The sequence below is a fragment of the Hipposideros armiger genome, unplaced genomic scaffold, assembly GCF_001890085.2.
Source record: "Hipposideros armiger isolate ML-2016 unplaced genomic scaffold, ASM189008v1 scaffold_1374, whole genome shotgun sequence".
Lineage (NCBI taxonomy): Eukaryota > Metazoa > Chordata > Mammalia > Chiroptera > Hipposideridae > Hipposideros > Hipposideros armiger.
In genome coordinates this window covers 47933-70043 of record NW_017732724.1, presented here as the reverse complement: position 1 = coordinate 70043, position 22111 = coordinate 47933, and the positions used below count along the sequence as shown (strand labels likewise).

Below are 22111 nucleotides of genomic sequence, written 5' to 3'. Positions count from 1 at the left end.
ACACACACACACACACACACACACACACACACACACACACTTGAAATTTTGACTATGGCTGGAACGTAGAATGGCTTAGTGGTTACTATAATTCTGTTTTGCCATTACCTGCATTTCAGCTCCAGTATTTGCTCAGATGACTTAAAGGCTTGCTATTATTGTCCCAACAGCTTTGAAAGGAGCATTCACATAGACTTCTGAGACCCTTCTGGCTATTGATCTGGGCTGCATTCATTAGACTCCGTAAGAACACAGAGCCAGCTTGCAACAGTAGTTAGCGTCTACCTTGTCATGTGACAACTGCAATTATCTGTTTTGGCGATGAATGTGATCTTTGCAGTGATTACCTTTTAAAAATTTTTCTTAGCCAATTAAATAAAATTCGGTGACATTTCAAAGACTGTTAATCACAACCAAATGCTTTAAATGTCAGGATGCATTGAAATTTTTACTGCTAACTGATGAATCACTGAGCTAATTGTAGTTCATCATCAGGCTCTTGTCATTGTTATTATTATGGAAAACACTTTCATCACTCTTGCTATTCAATAAAAAAGTTCTAGACAAATATGAAGAGAAGAGATATTACTCATCAAAGCATTTGAATTTAATTGCATTCTTCAAAATTCTCCAACTGCAGATTGCTGCAGAGAATACCAAGGACTCAGCCAGAGAGGAGAGGGATGTTTTTAAATAAACAGCTCCAGGCAGCCCCTTCTTCCACACCTGCATCATGCAGATATCTTCATTTCCCCCTCTTTCTTGCTTTTTATTTAGGATGGTTTCTCTGGGATGTTTTCAAATGAGTTACAGGAACTCATGCAACTGATTTTTGTGAAATAAAAAGTTATTTCTCAAATACACAAACACATCCCCTCTCTCTCTCTCTCTCTCTCTCTCTCTCTCTCTCTCTCTCTCTCTCTCTCTCTCACACACACACACACACACACACACACACACACACACTCTGTGTCCTGATATATGTCCTGATTTTTTTCACCTCTGGGACCTGAAGCATAGGTCATCTTTATCCCATGAACCACTGCTGGGTTTATTCAGCAACTTGAAGGTTTTGTTGAATGCAGGCTCCCCAAATATCTCCAGAGCAGCCTGTTGATAAGACAAGGCTACAAGTCTGCTTTTTCCTGTAGCAGAACAGAAGAAAATACATTATGACAATGAATCTTAGCAGTGTCTCAACGTGGAAAGGACAACGTCATTTATTGAGACTGTGAAGTCTGGTTGGAGGTGGGTCTTTCAGGGTGGAGAAGAGGGAAGAAGCTTGGGTAAAAATGGGTAAGGATCCGAATATTGCAGTGTAGGATTGACAGATGCAGCAAGGGGAAAATTTTGAGGTCAGGGGCTCAAAGAGTCTTAAGAATGTGAATTGCCCTTTGATGTTTCTACGTAAGAGTTGATGGGTTTATCAGGAAGTTCCTGGAATAAGCAATAAAGTTATTTGTAATTTTACCTTCCTCAGCAAGAGTTTTCCTGGATTAGTAAATTATATCAGTAAAGACAGTAGAATAGTAGTTACGTGGAAAGGTTTATGTGGATGGTTTTACTTCTCAGGTATTTCTACCTACTAATTTGTGTCATGGGCCTTCTGTGCTCATTAATTCAAGGACACCTGTCCAGCCTGAGTTGCAAGAATGGCTTCCATCACCAGGACTTAAGTGAGGCGAGTGCCTAGGGCACAAAGTTTAAGAAACCCTCACGTACTCTCAGGGTCGTGTCCCTGGTGACCGCCAAGTGACCATGGAACCCTGGAAAGAATAGAGAGAGGAAGAGGAAGGAGATGGAAATGGACATTTGTGGAGCCCTACCATGTATCACTGTCTGCTTTAAGGACCTTTGTCTTCTTATAGGGAAGCAGTAGAATGTGCTGAGCCTGGGAGTAGATGCTGGAGCTGGACATTCTGTGTTCACAGTCCAGCTATGACACATAGCAGCTTGTGACCTTCGGCAAGTTAATATCCCTATGTCTCAGTTTTCTCACCTGTAAAATGGGGATAATGAGAATACCTACTTCAGAGGCTGGTAAAGGTTAAGTTTATACTTGTAGCCCAGCATATGATGAACATTTAACCTTTGTTGTAACAACCATGTAAGCATGTATTCCCATCTTAGAAATGAAGAAAAGGACAATGAGAAGAGAGCTTACCCCCAGCACCACACAGTTTGTGGTGGTGGAATGGGATTGAGTGCTTTCCACTATACCGTGGTACCCATGAATGTTTTGAGTTGGCTTGGATCTGTCCTAATATGGCCACAAGGAAATTCCATCCATCCATCCATCCATCCATCCATCCATCCATCCATCCATCCATCCAGTTAGTCATAGCCCTTCTCTCAAGTTACGGCACCTTCAACCTCCACATCAGAATTGAGTGCACGGAGACTGGGCATTAAACTTCAACTGGAATGTTCTGTGAGCTCTCTGGTTCACCAGGATTCAGTAGTAAATCCAAAAGCAACCTCTACCCTTCCCCAGTTTTGTGGTCGACAGTTTGAACATGCTGGGCACATTCCCACTCAGTGCCTCTTACATACTGTTCTGTTTGCCATCTCTGGAATGCCCTTCCCCCAGATACTCACCTCCTTCAAGTGTTACTCAAATGCCACCTTCTCAGTGAGGTCTTCCCTGACTACTTTTTCTAAAGTTGCTTCTTCCCCATTTCTTACTCCCTGTCTCTGCTTTCTTTTTTTTATTTTTTTCCTTAGCATCACTATTATCAAACATACAACATAATTTACTTATTTACTTTACTTTATGTGTCTCCCCAAATAGAATGTGAACTACACAGGGGAAGGAATTTGTGTACGTTACATTGCCATCAATGTATGGGCACTTAGAATAAACGAATCAACATTGCAGATTATCACGGAGGGAGTTTCACTCATGAAAATTAAAGACTGTTTGCCTGTTTCCATGCCTGGGCATTACCATGCAGTTGTAGGGTTTTAAAGGACATGGTGTTGCTTTGAATTGTAGCATTAATAGCATTCATTAAGGGAATTCTTCATTCCTGACTTTAGGGAAAGGTGCAAAGCTCTGGAAAGTGCAGTCTGGTCACCTTGGCTGCCACTCACAAGGGCTGGGATTTTAAAAAATGTTATGTAAAACTGAAAGTTGAAGAAATGTAAGGCTTTGCACACCAGTGGGCATGATTTTGGAACTTCAATATGCTGTACATGTTAACATGCATAAAGTAATATATAATGTTACACACTAACAAATATATATTTAAAACATCCCCCACCAAAAAAAAAAAAAAAAAGAGTGCTTAAAGTTCTAATCTGAATTGTCATGTTCTTGACTTTATTCTCTACATGGCCGAAAGCTCCCTGATTTTGTTATATAGTACAGCTTGTACCCATTAGACCCATCCAAACCAGGCTCATTTAGATTTTGAACGAGATGTTGCCTGGCACATATTCTGCTACCCATATAATGTGTTCCTAAAAGGTTGTTGTGCCAACTGCTTTGGGCTTGTCTTCTGAAGTGCTGTCCACACTTGACGGTAAGAGAGGTTATGCGCCTTAGACTCTCACTTCCCACCCAGTGTGTGTTTTCCAGAAATCCCTTTTGTGGTCTGTATTCCATTCCAAGTTGTCAGAGTAAATTTGGTGATTCATGTGCGGAGAAAGGCTTATCGTGTAGGTTCTGTTTTGGTCGTGCAGATGAGCTCTCCTTTTGAGAGGCTTCCTAAGCCCGAGACCTTATGCCTCTGAAGTCTCACAGATATTCCGAGCTCTCTGATGTGTGTGATTTTTTTTGAACTTCTTTCTTTCCACAGTTCAACCACACAGGACAAGGAAGCATCTGCAGCCAGGCCATCATGCTCATCACCGATGGGGCGGTGGACACCTATGATACAATCTTCGCAAAATACAATTGGCCAGATCGAAAGGTAAGGTGACGCCGATGCCTGCCTTGCAGTGCAGTCCGTGGACAATCTGACAATTGTCCACAGATAAGTGCCCACATAGATTTAATCTCATCATGACCTATGGTTTCTCAGCCTTGTGTTTTTTGGTTCACCAAAACTGAATACTATGGCTTTCTTTGTTCTCAAAGGGAAACGGTTTTTTTTTTTTTTTTTTTTTTTTTTTTTTTTTTGAGGAGAGAAGAAACCCGTAAAGACATGCTCAACATGTTCAGAGAAAAGATTCGTTGTGAAGTGTGTTTTGTCCTCTTTGGGCAGCGCTTCCTTTGTTTTTGTTTTCCATGGAGCCAGAGTTGCTTGGTGGGTCCAGCATCTATAGAAAGGTGATGTCAGCCACGGTGGCCCTGCGGCCATCTCCTGTATGTCATGTTTCCATAGTTTCTCCCTGAGCCCTCTTTACCACCCAGAAAGCTTCTTTCTGTCTCCCCAGTGCCGCTCCCACCCCTGTCAAAGCTTATTGTCTATTCTGATTTATTCTTTGCTTTCCAAGTTGACATTTATTTATCTGAATGAACCCGTATGTTAGGGTATCAATGACGGATATTAATATTTTTGATGCCTTTTGAGTGCCCTAATTCAGAGGTTCCTCAAGCCATGAGCTGTTCTGAATTCCCTGGGGAGACATTTGAAATATGGATACTTGGACCCTACTCGACACCTATAGCATCAAAATCTCAGGATGAGGCCCAAAAACTCATGTTTTTATTAAATTCCTCAAGTGAACACCAATCTGAAGATAGGCAAATGGTGATCACTGTCTTACCTAAATGGTAGAATGTCAAAATGGTGGAAAAAAAGTTCAGTCAGAGAGGGTGCTAACCTGGGGATATCACAAAGGTGCTTTCCTATCCCACATGCTCATGGCATCACTGTAACCGTCTTTATAGGTGTGTGAGACCATCCAGAACAAGCCCGTCCTGCTTTTTCTATTTTGCATATTTAATTTCGGGGGATTTTAAGTAACCATACACATTTGGCAAAAAGAAACAGAAGACAAACGACAACTGTGCCCTCAGCTGTATCCAGAGAGCATGTACCCTTGAGGGAACGTGAGATGTTGTTTCATATTCCCGTGGACAATCTTGGTCCCCACATGTCTCTGATAACATAAGCATCTCACCTCACCAGGAGTGAGTCTGGTCTTTAAAGATGCATACATTTTGTATGACATGGTCCCCACATGGACACCAACTACTTCCCCTGGTGCTCAACCTTAGAAACAGCCATCATTTCTGAGGCTGGAGAAAAAGCTAGCTGTGCTGGGCTTACTAAGAGAATGTTGGACTCTGGCATGGCACTCACCTAAGGGATATCTAGGAATAACTTCGGCTGAATGCCACTCCCATAGTAAGCACTGACTTTCGAACCCATCCCTGAATTAGATGGATGTTCACTGTTGGACCAGGTAATGTTAGATGCAGTATTTTCAGGTGGTGATTTCCAGGGACAGGTGGAGGCCAGAGTAAATTCCTGGTACATGTATGCGATGTGAGGGGAGGAGCATGCTGGTAGATGTGCATGCCCACAACATGCAGCACAGCGCTGGGGACATGGCCAGTACCTTGTGCACAGCCCTGGGAGGGACTCCACAATACTAGTAAACATGGGTAAGGTCATGGATGTTTTAGTCCAATAGTATGTTTATAGATGCCATGACATTTCACAGCATGTTAAAGGATATTGTGAATTATTTAGAACCGTCTTAAATAAACGAAGGAAGTGAACCGACCTCTTAATAAGCAGCTCCATTAACACCAAATGTGTTATCATACGAGTGTTTGCGCAGACTCACATGACTCCCTCCCGCTTGGTGATTCTTGATGGATAACAGTTGCCCAGGCATATTCATATTTAAACATCCTGGCCTTACTTGCAGGGAGAGACATAGGAAGAGGGCTGCAAAGCCATAATTCTTCAGATAAAACACAAATTTCAACATATCTTTCCAAAGAAACAATATTGACTTTAAGCCAGGTGCTTCCTTGGATTAATTGGAACCAGGATCCTGGAAATTTCAATGTTGCACAAAACAGTTTCATCTAGTTATAAAGTATTATCTAGCAGAAGCAGATTTTCTTTCTGTAGCAAGAGGGTCTTCTCTGTGATTAAAAATTAATAGGAAGATCCCTTTCCTTTCTGCACCATTCTGGAGAGTTCCATTGCAGACATATATATGCGTATACATTCTCTTCTTGATGACTTCTCTGTGAAGGCGCAGGTGAATAAATGTGCATAACACCCCAGTGGGATTTAGCCCTGTGTTAAAGGGAGATGAGGGGCATTGTCTAAGCAGTCATCTTTCTCCATTATTTTGAACATTAGATATTTAGTAGAGGGTTGTGTCATGCGTAGTTGGTAATCTTCTAGATTATAGAAACAGGAAATGGATTCAGGAGAGGGAAAGATGATCAGGAGGCTGGAACCTGATTCCCAGCAGACAGCCTTTCTCAAACTTGAGTAAGCATCAGAATCACCTATCGGGCTTGTTCCAACGATCATTGCTTACCCCATCCCCAGTGTTTCTGATTCAGTGGGGCTGGGTGGGGCCTGAGAATGTGCATTTCTAACAAGTTCCCAGGTGATGCAGATGCTACTGGTGGGGAAATTATACCTGGGGAACTGCTGCCATAAGACATAGTCCAACGAATAGGGGTTGGCTACTCCATGGGCTCTGCCACTTTTGTTAACCTTTACAAGGACCCATTCTTTCAGACAAATCCAGTGCACAGGTATATGTTTCTTGGCCCATACTTTGCTTAAAATATTGCCAATTACTGATCATCATTTAAAAATCTGATTATTGTACATAAAATTTTAAACTTTTCTCATAAAAGGATACAGTTGGCACTTTGGAGCCAACATTGTCATAGAACGAAAAATGGCTGGAGCTGAACAAAGACTGCTTCCTTAGAGGGCAAACACAGCACTCTTTGGCCCTGACCTTCACGACTCTGTCATTTCCTCTAAGCCCACTTCACGCAAATGCTTTACATGCCCCTAGGTATGGAGTTCTGGATTAGCAGGTACTTGCTATTTCACAGGCATGGCCTCTATTACCCAGTCCCTGGGGATTTATTTCTTTCTCTTGGGTCTGCCATAAGCTTTCTCTCTTCTCCTCCAGGACATATTGCCTTGGTCTGTGCCCTAAACTTCAAATGCCCTCAGAATTGTTATTAGGGAAACATAGCTTCATGTCTAGTAATATGATTACTTCTGAACCTATCTTTCATCTTCATTGGTTTGGTGAGTCCTTGAGAGCAGATTCTGTATCTCTGAACAGTCCTACCACCATGCGCCATATCCAACTCTGCCAAGCAAGGCACATGTCATAGACGCCCTACAGTAGTGTCCTGATTTCTGCCCCCTGGTGTTTACACCCTGTATAATCTCCTGACCTGGGGTATGGGTGGGACCTGTGATTTGCTGCCAACAAATAGAATGTGGTAAAGGTGAGGGTATTTTGCAGATGTAATCAAGGTCTCAAGTCAGTTGATTTTGAGCTAATTAAAAGGAATTTTTATCGTTGGTGGGCCTTATTTAATTGAAAAACCCTTAAAAGGTGGACTGAACACTCCCTAAGGGCAGAGCGAGTTTCCTTGCCAGTTTGATGAAGTAAGCTGCTTTTTGGAGAAACCCATGTGACAAGGACCTAAGGGAAGCCTCTAGAATCTGATGGCATCCTGTAGCCAACTGTCAGCAAAAAGCTGGGCCCTCAATCTTATAGCCACAAGGAAACGATCCTTCCAACAATCTGGATGAGCATGGAGGCAGATTCTTCCTTAGTCGGGCCTCCAGATGCAAACACAGCCCAGGAAACACCTTGACTGCAGCTTTGTGAGACCATGAACAGAATACCTAGCTATGCTGTGCCCAGACCTTGGACCCAAAGAAACTGTGAGATAACAAATGTATGTTGATTTAAGTCACCATATTTGTGGTAACTTGTTATACAGCAATGTAAAACTAATAGAAACAAGGAGAAGGGAGAAAGGAAAGACAATCATTTGTCATAGCAGTACTATTATATGAAACATTCCCAAACATAGTAGCTTAAAATAACAATTTATTATTTCTTGCATTTCTGTGGGTTAACCGGTGGTGAGTCTGCTCCATGGTGTCAGGTGGGGTCTCTAACGAAGCCGCATGCTGCCGGGAGCTTGGCTGGGCTGCCTAGGTTCTCCTTGCCATGGTCTCTTTCTCCACGTGGGATCTCATCCAGGGTCATATTGTGAGTCCTTTCTCCTCAGTACAGTAACCAGGACTTCCTTACAGCATGGCAGCTGGGTTCCCAGAATAGGAAAGGAGGTGGAAGTAGGGAGGAGGCCAGGGGAGCACTCATTTGTGTCATTTTTCAAAGCTTTCTACCACCTAACCAGGGCTTTGCTCAAGGCAACTGCTTAATAAATCATTTTAGAATGAGTTGGAAGAAGGCATGTATTAGATGAGTCTACAAAGGCAGCGTCTTGATTGCCTATGCAGTGTGTCCCTTACCAGTATTGGATTTCTGGGAGCAGAAATGAGGAGCTATTTATTCATTTATTGGATGCCACTTACTTTTGCCTAATATCCATTGGTCTGTGGCTTAACAGCAGCTCTTACACACTTGGAATAAAAAATGAACTTCTCAACATGAAAGGGACTCATTCCAGGATCTGCTCAAGAAATAAAGCTGCCTACATTTAAGTTAGAAAACCTGTCATACCCACCATCTATGCAGTTGCTCTTCCAAGTGAACTAAAAAAAAATTTATCATTGCTTCGCCTGATGCATGTGGCAGAGTGGAGAAGTACGAAATGGTAAGTAAGTGATTTAAAGAAAGGGTTGAGATATCACTACTCATGGACCAAATCTGGCTCATTGCCTACTTTGTGTGGCCTAAGCTACGAATTATTTTCACACTTTTGAAAGGGAAAAATAACAAAACAAACAAACAAACAAAGAAAACCAACAACAAGAAAGAATATTTCATGACACATAAAAATTATATAAAATTCAAATTTTACCATCTGTAAATAAAGTATTATTGTAACACAGCCACACCCATTTGTTTCTATGTGGTCTTCTGTTGAATAGTTGTGACAGAGACGATGTGGCCCACAGCCTGAAATAGTTGCTATTTGGCCCTTTAAGAATATGTTGGCCAACCCCTCATCTAAAGGAGCCAACCAGTGTATTATTGAAAGTCATTGAGATGCCCTTGGAAATTTATATATTGGCTGAATTCAAGATGGTAGTAGCAATTTCTTCCTACCTTTCCATTGCTTTTTCTACTTGAGTAAACTATACTAGCCACATGATAAGTGGTGGAGAGGGTGGGAAACCTGATGGCAAATACTTCTCTTTATGCTGTAGGCTATCTCTTTTTCAACATATGGAGCCCCCTTTGGCTTTTCTGTCATGAGCCCTTCCTGTCCTCCCCCTTTTCCTTCAGTGCTGCCCTCAGGGTTGCAATACAGTAGATGGTGATAGGGGTTGCTCAGAAGGAAAGTGAGCTGCAGGCACCCAGCCTGGGACTGCACCTAGTGCCTAGAATGTTGGCTCTTCACAAATGTTAGCTCTGACTGCCCCTGGAACCCTGTTTTGTGGTGACATGGGCACATGGCAGAGGTTCCTGGAGTAGCAGAGGGGATACCATGGAGCGAATCAGATTTCCTCAATGTCAAGTCCCAGGAAACCCTGAAACCAAATACAATGGAACCTGTGAACCCCCCATCCCAGTGGGGCCAGTATTGATCTAGTCATGGGTTCATAACTCCTATTTGCTTTGTTTTAGACAATGACCCTTCTGTAGCTGTTAGATGTCCCTGTACTGTCTTCCCTTTACTTGTGATAAGAAACACAGGTAGCACTAGAATGCTCAGTAGATTCCCCTAAACCAGAATCTCCCTCAATAAGAGAACGCTTTAGACTGGTTTTCTATAGTGAAATATATAAAACAAAACTAATGAGCGCTATTCTTCTTGAGTGACGAGTGTCAAGCACTGTTCTAAATGCTTTATGTGTACTTAATTCACACAGAAAGGTGTGTGAGGCAGGTACTGTTATTAATATTACCTCCTTTTCACAAATGAGGAAACTGAGGCAGCAAGCGGTTACATCACTGATTCAGGGTTTTGTAACTAGCATTTGGTGGAACTGAAATGATAACACAGCCTTTAATGGGGAGGCTGTGTACCCTTAACCAGGATGTAGACATCTTGAGGGGAAAAGCAAAACAAAATGACCTTAGGTCTGAGAAAGAGCTGTCATACTGCATACATTGTCACCCAGACAATAAGTTTGTTTCCTTGGCCTTCCCACCCCAAAGTGCTTGAGGGTCTGCAAAATGTCGGAGATTTGGGCATCTCAGAAACCATCAGGACTGCAGGCAAAGAGTAAGAGGGGAGCAAATTGTCAGCCTCGGGAAGGGGCTGTCTGGGTGTACCTAAGGGATTTCCCTCTTCTAAGAGGACAGGGGACTTCTAAGGTGAATGCTATTTCAGTTCTGTGAGCTCTGTGTTTTGTTATCAGTTATCCCAGAACAAAAGCGAGGCCAGTAGTTAGTTGCACAGTCCTTCAAGAAACAACCAGGGCTGAGCGTCCTTGGAGGCTCCTCAGTGGCGTGATAGGGATGGCAAGGGGGCCGAGACAAAAGCAGCTCTTGGTGTGGGGACAGAGAAGTCCTTGATCACAGAATGGGTTGGGGGCCTGGCTTTGGAGCGCTTTTATAAACACTGTTGGAAATCACTGTCCTTTGAGCTGGTGTCACCTGTGTCTCCAAGAAGGGGCGCTCTTGGGGGCTTTGCCCCAGGCCTCCCTCCCTTGGCATAACTCCCGAGCTAAAGCCTTAAAGCTGCCAGGTCCTAGAGGCCTCAGAGGTGCAGAAAGGCTTAGCTCTGCCGGGGAGCTTTGGGGCATTTTTTTTTGGTTTGTGAAAGCTCAGGAATTCCCCTTTCCGTGGGGTATGGGCCTCTCAGGGGAGTAGAATTTCTGAGCAGAGTTAGCGTTTATTCTCTTAAGAACTCAACCCTTAAAGAATCTTAAGCAATTTGGAAGGAATTTTTTTCTTCTTTCTTTTTTCCTGAACTACATTGTTGCCTTCTCTGACTTTCAAATGAATTTATAAAGCATTTCTTTTGCCTTCCTTTGGGCCAACTGAGAGGAGAAGGGACTTGCCCAAGGCCACATGCCACTAGGGAAGGAGATAAGGTCATACTGTTCATCTCAAAATGCACCCCCCCCCCAATACCTCTACACTGGCTCTATCTATTCCTTATTCCTTAGAACCAGATTAACATGGGGGCTTGAGGGTGGCAGGGACTGTTGCAGGGGAAGTAGATGGAAGGGAGTAGCCATATGGGAGGTAATTCATTCAACAGAGTTTTACTGAGGCCCAGGTACATTGTACCAGAGCCCAGGAGTACGGGGCTGACGTGGCAGCTCCAAGGAGCTTCCACAGAGCAGAAAACAGATCACAAGACAACAAGTGAAAAAACAATTCATTAGAAACCGTGACAAATCTTCTGAAGGAAGCAAGCAAGGGCCAGACAGGGAGAATGGGGTGGCCGAGGGAAGCCTCTCTGAGGAGAGCCCATGTAAGTGAAAGGGGCTGGGGGAAGGGCAGACGGAAGAGGATTTTCAAGGCCCTGAGGAAGAGAAGTTGGGTGTGTGTGACCAGCTGGGTGAAGAGCAGCACTGGATCCTGGTTGCTGAAGGGGCTTTGTTACGGGGGCGGCTGGCAGAAGGGGCAGGGGCCAGCTCCTTGGGCCTTTGGCGGGCACAGTCTGGAGTTAGGGTTGTGATCCAAGGGTAGTGGGGAACCATCGGAGGCTCTGGAACCGAGTGACGTGAACTGATTGTTTTCAGAAGTTCTCTCTGACTACTGTGTGGGGACTCAGCCTACGAGGCCACAGACCTGGACTGTGTATGCAGTTTTGGTATTGATTCGCCTCATCATAATTGATTTCAGTTGGGTGGAGGGGGCTGGGGAATGGGCTTTGTTTGTTTGTTTTTCTTCCTGTGAACGCTCCAAGACAGTCCTGTTCCTTTTCAGGGCTTGGTTGGGTCATTACACTTCTCCGTCTCCTCCCTCCCTCCTTTCTCTCCCTCTCTGACCCAAGTCACATTTAAGTCTGAAAGTTTGGGGCGAGTTTGTGTTGTTCCTGTAATTTTTCCAGGGTGATAAATCGTAAAGCTGTCTTAGGGAAATAGCAAGAACATTCATTTCTCGTGGTCAGTCAACGGAATGACAGGGAAAGGCATTTTCAGTCACCGTGGTGAGAGCTCACATGGGCCTCCTCGCTGCTGAAGGGAGAGCTGAAATGGTTCGCTGTCTCCCACTTTATTTTTAATTACTTCTGCTGGTATTAGACATCTTGTGACTCTGGCAAGAACATGACGAGACCAAGTCAGGAACGAGGCCTACTGATGCGTGGCTGCTGCCAGCCATTGAAATATCACTTCGTGTCAGGGGCTCGAGACAGCCTCTTGGGCCCTTCCCTGCTGCCGCAAGTGCTGTTTCTCCTCAGCGGGCTTGGGGTTGGGGCCTTGGCAGATGGAGGGGACGGTGTGCATTCCCAAGTGACCCCCACTGTCCTCCAGTAAATGAATATCAAAAGCCACTCTACAGAGAAGTCCTCCCACCCCCGTGCGAGGCACAGAGTCAGACCCTTTACATGCTTTCTGCCATTTGATTCTTACCTCCTCCCTATGGGGAGACACTCCTATTGTCATTCTCTTCTTACAGGTGAAGGAAATCAGGCTCAGGGAGATTAAGTCACTTGCTCAGAGCCTACAGCTATGAAGGTGGGCGCTTTGAGCCTTAGCCACGTCAGACGGTCTCCACACCTGTGCCCTAAAACTGAGGGGCTGGAGGTTTTGGGGGGACTTGTATTATAACAAAATGTTTCCTGAGTTCCGTTCTCTGCAGTTATGGCCCCATTTTGATATGCAGCTCATAGACCACACTTTGTGAGTTATAAGGATTTTAATGCCCCCTCCACGGCCAGTGGGTGAAAACTGTTTGTCCCAGCTGAAGCACCCTGAGAAATGTCCCTGGCATTTGGCCCCAGTCAGGGGCAGAAGTCCACTGGGTATTTTAAGGAGAGAATTTAATGTTAATTGTTAACCAGAAAGGGCAACAAGAGAAGTCTAGGGTATCATGGGAGTAGCAACTGCAGGACACTGGCCACCGCTAAGGCTCACGGGGGAGTGTACAAGGGGGGCAGGGAAGAGAAGAGGTGATTAAAACTCTGAAGCTAAGAGCAGAGGACCTGGGGGCTGGGACCCAGATCTCTGAGGAAGGCACCCTGGCTGAAAGGTGTTGGTTTCTCTGGGCCCAGAGGAGGCTCCTGTGGGGCTGGGACGCAGGGTTTTGAGATTGGGGTGCTGGGGTCTCTGCAGGGGTTGCAACTGCTTCTGTGAGTGTTGGAAAAACTCCAAACTGGATTCATTCACTGCAACTGGAGTGAGCCATCCATCCCGGCCCGAGTGAAAAAGCCTTGCTGTTGTGAGGGTGCTGGGAACAAGGAGCCAGCAGGCAGCACGTGGGAGGGAGCAAGTCCCTTCTCCTTCCTCCATCCTCATGACCCTGTTGGCGGAGCCTTGCCTAAAACCGCGGGCGAAGCAGAAATGTGGTAGGCAGAGCCCAGTGGACCTGGTGCTGAGGCGCGCTAGCTTTTTCACTGGCACGCCCAGCAATAACTGGAAGCTTGTGGAATAGGTTTAGCACTATTCACAGGCTAATGACATGTCAAGTTCTTATTTCAGGGTTTTCATTTCTCTGGGACTATTGAGGAGGGCTCTTGGGGCGTGGGTGGGGGTAGGGAAGCAGTGCTGCCTGATGGGAAGACAGCGGTGTCCCGACGCTGACAGGTCTGCTTCCCAGCCATTTGTAAAACGGGGCTAATTATACACACCTTGCAGTGTTGTTCAGAATTAAACAAGATGGTGTGCTACCAAGCTCGGTGCTGGGCACAGAGTGGGTGGAGCACAGGATTCTGTTATCATCGGCATTGTCACCATGATTGCCAACCACTCACATTGGTTTTATTTCACTGTTATAGTTACAGTGTGGTTGTACTGGATGAATTCAAGATGGTGTAGCAGTGTTTTTTCAGATGTGGAAAACAGAAAGACTCTTTCATCCCTGAATATGGATTAATCTTATGCAGTGTTTCAGTTGACTTATAAGAAGATTTAAGTATTCAGCTGGTTTTAGAAACATTTCCAGGCCTTTTACCTGTTTCATATATATGTGTATATATGCATTGTCCTGTTTACCTGAACTTCTGGCGCCCATGAAAATATTCTGAGATGTATTTAAACACTTACTATTATTAATTAATGATATGTAAGAGCTAATGTTCCTCAACCCAGAGGAGTAACCTGTCTGTATTAGTGAAAGGTAAAAAGGAGATTTGAGAAGTAGTGTTGCTTCTATATTAGGCGTTTCTTTTCTAGAGTTATAGTCACAGCTCAGACGCCTGGGAGGATGTCCAGCCATTACCATTTCTAAGCTGGGTAACTCTGGGCAAGTGATTAATCTTCTTGTGTTTAGTGTCCTCATGTAGGAAATGGAGGGTAGGGACAGGGACCCTGCTACCTTCCGAGGGCTGCTGTGAGGGCCGGATGAGCAGTGCCAGAGTCCAGCAAGTCCTCGGGGGCGGCCAGTGCGCAGTGCGTATTAGTGATGGTGCGCTCGCGGTCTGCAGGGTCCTGCGCCCGGTGCAGGGGTGGGTCCATGGGAAGGTCCTCAGGCAGCCTTCCCTGCTGTGAAACAGAAGAGGACACGACTGGGCACAGCAGGTTTGGGAACCCACGTGGCTGGTGAAGTGGGTGTGCAAGTGCTCAGTTCTAGGTTTTCTCCTCTGTTTTCAAATATCATGTTAGCTTTGCTTATTTACTTATTTTGGTTTTTACCTTTTATTTTGTATTGTGGTAACACTGGTTAATCACATGATGTCACTTTCAGGTGTGTGACATTAGACTTCCATTATCTGCATACACTCTGGTGTGTTCACCACCCAAAGTCTGATTTTTAATCTGTCACCATACATTTGACCCCATTTACCCATTTCGCCTTCCCCCCTCCCCCGCTCTGGTAACCACCAATCTGTTATCTGTATCTATGTGTTTGTTTTTGTTTTGTTTTCTCTTAAGCAGCCTCGTATTCTTTCCTCACCTCATTTGCTTCCTTCGTAGAACTCCCCCGTAGATGATTTGGTGGGAAGCCTTACAACAGCCTGTTTGTGAGGGACGGGCTGTGAGCTGGGCTGGCCACGTCAGCAGAGGGCTCTGCCCACAGGGGCTCTGTGCCCCCATGAGCTGGAAACTGCTGCTGTAGGCCCATCCTCGCCCACGTGAGCCCTTGCCCACTTTCCTGCATTCCCTTTGTAGGATGAGCTGGAAGGGGGACTTAGAGGGAGGGAGAGGAGGGCAGAACATGCCCCTGTTGCTGGGGAAAGTGCCCAGTGTGCCGGAGCCAGTGGCCTGGAGGCCTGGAAGCTTCTCTAGCCTTGCCACTCTTCTACCTGCACATTGATTGCAATCCAGTCACATTTCTTCTCAGTTCTCACATTTGTTCATCAGAAATAGACACTCCACAGCTTGCTCTCCACACAGCAGCCAGACACTTTGGAAACTAAAGGTAAATCATGCCAGTGAACCTCCAGACCTCCACTGTCTGCCCACCCTGTGCTGAGTTTAGGCCAAAATCTCAAGAGAGGCCCATAGGGCCTGGCTGGATGGGTGTCTGTTTGTTCCAACCTGCTCTCCCCCACTCTCCCCTCGTGCTGTGTGCACAGCCCACTGCTTTCAGGCATGCTGGGTGCATGGCACCTTTGGAGCCAGTTCCTATTCCCTCTGCCTGGGAAACTTTGCCCCAGGTTTCTACATGGCCTCACACCTCACTTCCTTCATGTCTCTCCCCCCCCCCCCAGAGCTCCCCACCCACCGACACTCTTTTTTCACTGAGATCTACCCTGACCACCTGATTCAAAGTTACCCCTGGCCCTGACCGCCAGCAATCTTAGTTACTGCTTTCCTTTTAGTGATAGCATTCTTCAGCTTGTAACATGTTAGATGAGCATACCAAGGAAGTAAATTGTGCTTGTTGTCCCATCCACTGGAAGCATGATGCTATGAGAGCAGGGTGCTGCGTCTATTTTGTTCATCAGTGTACCCCAAGTGCCGGACACATAGTGTGTGCTCAGGGAGCCTTCCCTGAAGGAAGGAGTGAATGCTACCCAGCACTTTGCTGAGCACGTTGCAAATGTCATCTTGTGTGATCCTCGTAGCATTTTTATGGTTGTAGACATTTATAGTATGTCCCTTTTATCGGTGAGCAAACCAACTTGAGATCCAGCTAAGTAACTCGACTGCAAAGCCCTAGCTCTAACTTGTTCCCCAGCACCCTCCCCCGCACCACACCTGGTCTGAGGCCCCGGAGGAGACAGAGCCTGCCTAGGGCTTCCCTGTCAAAATTCCTTTGGAAGGCGGAGAGTGCCCAGGGACCTGTGAATGGCCTCTAGGGAGTGGGATTCCCAGCACCTGGAGTGTCTCAGCAGCACTTAATGCAGTGCTGGTTGATGACTGGTATCATTATCTCTGCAATGTTTTCTTCTCCAGTGGACCTAAGATCAGTTCCTGTTTAGTTCCCCCCCAAGGCTTAGTACTTGACATAGTGCTGGATGCATAGTAGGTGCTCAGTAAACATTTGTGGAAGGGAGGGAAGAACAAGTAGATTTAGTCAAGGCAAAGTTTCTGCACCCCCTGTGAATCCCTCACAGCTTGTGTTTTCAGTGCCGTATGCACAGAGGAATGACCTACCCTTTGAACTTGATCCCAACAGCCAAACAGGAAGTATCCCCAACCCGAGATCTGATCCTGAGCCTTGCACCTCCTGGTACTTCGCACTTGTTTCACGATGCCAGGTCTTCATCACAGAGGAGCCCTTCACTTTTTTAGCTAACTTTGTTGGTGGAGAAACACCTTTATCCCTTTTCAGTGAAGTTCTTCCATCCAGGAGATTTTGGGAAATCCAGTATTCTCCATAACCTGACCTTTCTATGACCTCCTCCTCAAGCATCTGGGGATAAAACTTCAGGCTCCCAATGCCAAATGATGTTGGCCATCGACCTGCTATCCGCTTGACTACCTTTGCCTTAAGCATTTCTATAAAACATATGAAGGGAGATTTATAGGGCTTAGTGAATATGATCTGTTACTTCAGCCCAGCACGTTGGGGCCTTCTGTCAGCTCAGAGCCGCCTCCCACAAGAGCCTTTCGCTCCCTCACAAGATCTCCACATTCAAGTTGACTTGGGTTCACTGTTTGCTATTCCATAATGGAGTGAAGGTTTTGTCCTAGCCTTTTCACTCCTTGGGGAATCCTATCTCAAATACTAAACAGCTGACGATGGTGACTAATGGGGCCTCTTTGGGGGAGACACGTAGGAGCTGCGTGTTAACTGTCCAGCAGGAAGCCCGCTGCCTGGCGCGTGTTACTGGAAAGCGCAGAGGCCCATGTGGAATCCGCTCTGGAACACAAACTGAAAGTGAGGTGTACAGGGAGGATTAGCTAAATGCCACATGCCTCCTGGGCCGCTTCAGGCCCTGGATCCAGTTTCCAAGGTGCCCTGTGATTTGGAGACAGTTAACCTGGGTAGAGGCCAGTGTCTGGTGCCATTTGGGTCAGAAGCCTGAGTATGTGGCACTCCCAACCCTTGGTTCTGTAAATCTGACCCTCAGAACTCATGGAAACTTTAGGGTTCTTAAGAGTTGGATTATTTTAATTTTGTTTTCACATGATTTGTTTCTGTGCCTCAATGGAACAGAGATAAAAAAGTGATAGTTTTAGAATTTCAAAGTAGGCTGTTCCAGTTGACTCAAAGTGGAAGGATGTCTGTGTGAGCCAAAGAGATGCTTAAGAAATTTGTTTCCGGGCCGGCCGAGTGGCTCAGTTGGTTAAGAGCTCGCTCAAGAGTGCAAGCTCTGAGCAACAGCGGTTTGAATCTCAGTCCGAGCTAAGCAGCTGCTGAGCAGAATGGCAGAATGGCTGAGCTGAAAAGAAAAAGAAAAAGAAATTTGTTTCCTCCTCACAGAGTAATTATCTTAATGCTCTTAAAAATATTGATCCTTTCCCTTCCTCTGGACTCAGGAAATGGCCTGTTATGAGCTCTTCTCATTAAAAAAAAATAATAATAAAAAATCTAGATTTCCTTCAAAAAAGGAAATCCAGTGAGAGTTGTATTAGGCTAGGGATCAACCACTGGCTTCCTAACATCAGGAGAAAGGGATGGGGTACAGTGTCTGGAGTGTGGGTCTCTGTGCTTCTGTCTCTTCTAGGCAGACACTTAAGAATACCCTTGTTGCTGCCATAGATTCGCTAGGAGTGTTCAAAATGTGACATAGGGATCTCTCCAAGCCTTCAAGAAATTCTTAGGGGAACAGGCACATGGCTCACGCAGACATCTTACAGTTTGAAGTTCTGACTTGAGCTGTGTCTTTACACACACACACACACACACACACACACACACACACACACTACAAAAATATAACTACCTCTCAGTGATGCTCTCCCTGGCTACCCGTTCTCTTCCTGCTATAGGCTTTCCTAGTACTTGCTATTTTCCTTACTGACACCATCAATTATAGTTAAATTAGATATTCATTTTGGAGTTTATTTGATTATTAACTTTTTGCACATTGTAAACTCCATGAGGGTGGATGCCATGTCTCTCTTGGTCACCAGTATATATCTAGCACTGGGGATGTTGGCATGGAGTAACTGCTTAATATGAGAGAGACAGAGAGAGAGAGAGAAAAACTGCAGACTCAACACAGACCATGTGCTAGCAGGGCTGGAATAACTTTCAGGTACAAAGTTTGACATTGCATTCAAATGACTTACCTGTGATCCCTGGCAGGTGAGGCCCATGGACCGCAACAAAGAGAAGTCTAAAGTGAGCCTGCCCCAGTCCCGAGAGACTGAACTCTGCACACACCGCCCAGCAGGGGTTAGACACAAAGTGCCTGACTCTGACAGAGGTGAAGGGTGCAGGAAGTCCTCTTGGACAGGAACAGCATGAGTTCCTGGATGGAAAGGGACAGGACTGGTGGCCCTGTGTCCCTCACCCTCCAAAGACCCTCACCTCCTCCGCATCAGCAAGCGCATGTGCTGACCTTGCCTCATGACCCAAGGAGAGGAGCTCCTGTGCTTTCTTCTCTCCTGGAGCCCATGTGGCAGAGGCGCTTGGTGGGCTGTGTCAGAGCACATAGAAGAGTCAGGAAAGGGAACTATTTTCTCAGCATTGATTTAGAAGAGGACAACTAGTAGAAGTAACCCAGAGTTAGTCTTATTTTGAATGACAGAGAAGCTCAGAGTTTGATGTCCAACTTGGTCTCGGGCTGTGGGATCTCAAAACTCCTTCCTAGGTTTTTTGCAAGAACCATGGAAAAAAGGCATATAGCAATACCTTGTGGTCCATGGAACCAGAGAGATCAATGGGGCAAAGTTTTTGAGGAAGGAGAATGGAGTGAATGAGGCAGGATCCCTGAAAGGCCTAGATGAAACCTGAGACCTGAGAATACAATAGCCTTTGAGAGGAGTCCTCCAGACCTTTCTGGAAGGATCCCTCTCTGTCCTTGCTGTGACCAACCTTTTCACTGACTTAATTTAAAGTTTGCAGCCGTGACTGACCACCATCTGCTCTCCCATTGCCTTGATGACCTGCCCGGCTCACTGGGGGAAGCTGTGCAGACCTGAGTGTCTGGGAGCCAGAGAGGGGGTTGGCTTGTTCTTCGGGACAGCGCAGGAACTCCTGGTGTCCTCAGCGCCATCTGGGCTGAGGGTCTGGTGTGGGCTGAGGTCTCCAGCCCTCTCGTCACCAGGCCTCTCGGTGTTACCTGTGCGGTGACTTGGCCTTCAAGACCCTGAGACTTTGATCAACCTGTGACAGAAGAGTTGTGTGAAATCCTTCCTGGATTTCTTTTTTTAAAACACAAATGGGATCTGGAATTGATCCCAGATAATACATCTGCCTCTTAATTTCACTTCAGAGGGGCAGGATGACAAGAAAGGCGATGAAGACAACTAAATGCATTTATGATTTATGCCCCCTGTGATAAATCAATGGATGATTTCTCCCCAAAATGTGGTCACTGCCTGGCTAACTCATACCAGCTGACACATCTGTGAGATGCATAAGGGAATGGGGGCTGAGCCCCCTCCTTGCCATGTGCACACCAGGCCTCAGATCCCGCACCCCAAGGATAGGGATTTGGACATGTGAGAGACAGGGTCGTCTCTACAGAGTTAGGAAGATGGCTGCTTCGCTGCCACCTTTTTTTTCTTCCCTGAGTCTGTGTTTTCCTTTCTTGCGGCCTGATGGTGCAGTTCTGTTCAGCCTGTCCTTGGTTCATCTCCAGCATTCCTTTCTGTGCTTGCCTTCATGTGCGCTGAGTTAGATTTTTCCATTCCCTAAAGGTGATTTGATCAGGCCGGTTCTCACCAGAGTCCCTCAAAGCAAGTGGGGAGAGTGGAAAATCGCATTAACTCTTTCATTAACTCCAGCTGTCTGTGCCGAATCCAAGATGGCAAGGAGGTTTTGTCTCGAGGGCCAGTTCTGGGCCTGCGGAGGTGGCTCTCTGCAGGTTTACCTTGGGAAGGGTTGCAGGAGCGCATCTGGCTGGAAAGAGACAGGGCTGTGACCAGCAAGCAGTGTCTTCCTTGCACAAGAAGCCGGCAGTGACCTCTTGGCCACATGTCTGCCATCCCTTTTCTCTGTGGTTCCTTCATAGCCTAAAGACCCAACTATGCCTTTCGGAACTTGTGAAGCCGTATCTACATCTTCCTCAATATTCTGTCATTCGAAATTTTCAAAAATCTATCAAACCATTTTTGGCTGCTTGGCAGTCACATAGCATTTGGATTGCTTGCTTCCCCACCATTGTTTTTTAAGCATCATCTGAAGCTAATTTATCTAGGAGTAACTTGGGCTTTGGAAGGGAAAATCAAATTTGTTTTATAAGTTACCTGCAAAGGAGACTGCTGATTGTGCCTCTCATTTTCCTCTTGTTGAAAAAATGTATTTGTTACTCCATTTTTGCCATTCTTTACATAAACTTGATAAGCTCTCAGGAATGCAGTTTAAAAAGTTATGCAATGTTATTTTGCACGCCTTGCTTTCTGGAAAAAAAAGTGTCAAAGCCGTTGCCTGGCCCTGGACTGGGAGGTGAGACCCCCCCGTCGATGGGGAAAGACAGAGCAGGTGGGTCCACAGGCTGGTGCTTCCTCCATAGGCCAGCAAGGTTGCTAAAGTGTCTTGTCAGAGTGAAAGGTTGGCCAGGAAAGATGGCTGGAGAGAGCGGTGCTGCTGGCTGAGGGCTGGGACATACCAAGGTTTCAGGTGGAACCTCTGAGGTGGGGACCATGTCACCCTGCTCCGTACAGACTATGTATAGAAAGGAAAAAGCGAGCTGGCTAGTAAAGGTTGGTCATTTGATGTCTCTACTGATTCCTTACAACCATTGTCCCAGCCAGAAATAATACACCTGCAGCTGTGTTTCTGTAGGACAACGGGGACATCTAATAATATATCGGGCTGATCTAAGCTGCCTTTTCTCCAGCAATGGCCCAAGGGGAAGATATATACTCTACCTTTATATTATCGGGTAGTAATAATAAAAAACCATTGCTGTGGAAATGGCTGGTCCAGTTTGCTCCCCTTCTCATAGGAAAGCATAAATTAAAATAGAGCTTGATAGATTCTGCTTAACGCCAAAATTAAATCCTCACATATTTTGCTGGATATTACATAATAAGTTGACTTCTCATAAGAGTTCTAATTATGCCTATGGAATAAGCTCAAGATAATGAAATGCATTCTATCTCCAACAAAGCCGTCTGTCGCTTAGCACTGAGCTCCCAGTCCTCTGGGGTTCGCCTTCAAGCTCAATGAGCAAAGCTGTATTTACCGCCACAGAACTTGGAAATGAAATACAAAGTTATTTTATGATACACTTCTTTTTTATTACCTCTAAGAAAAATCAGTTAGCTCCATATACTTGCAAATGGCCATGTGTAAAGTAGCTATACTAATCCCAAGATTCTCCCACAAATGCATTACTAAGGCTTATAATACCCCCCCCCAAAAAAAAAAACCCAAAACCGGCCAGATA

The 22111-nt window shown here is 45.6% G+C and overlaps 1 protein-coding gene across 1 annotated transcript in view; it reads left to right on the top strand.

Moving 5' to 3' along the window:
- LOC109377358 (voltage-dependent calcium channel subunit alpha-2/delta-3-like) overlaps positions 1-22111 on the top strand; it is a 177796-nt gene that overhangs the window by 151895 nt on the left and 3790 nt on the right. The window contains exon 7 of the mRNA XM_019633697.1: positions 3801-3914. Within this exon, the coding sequence (XP_019489242.1) occupies positions 3801-3914 (114 nt within the window). The remainder of the gene's footprint in view (positions 1-3800; positions 3915-22111) is intronic.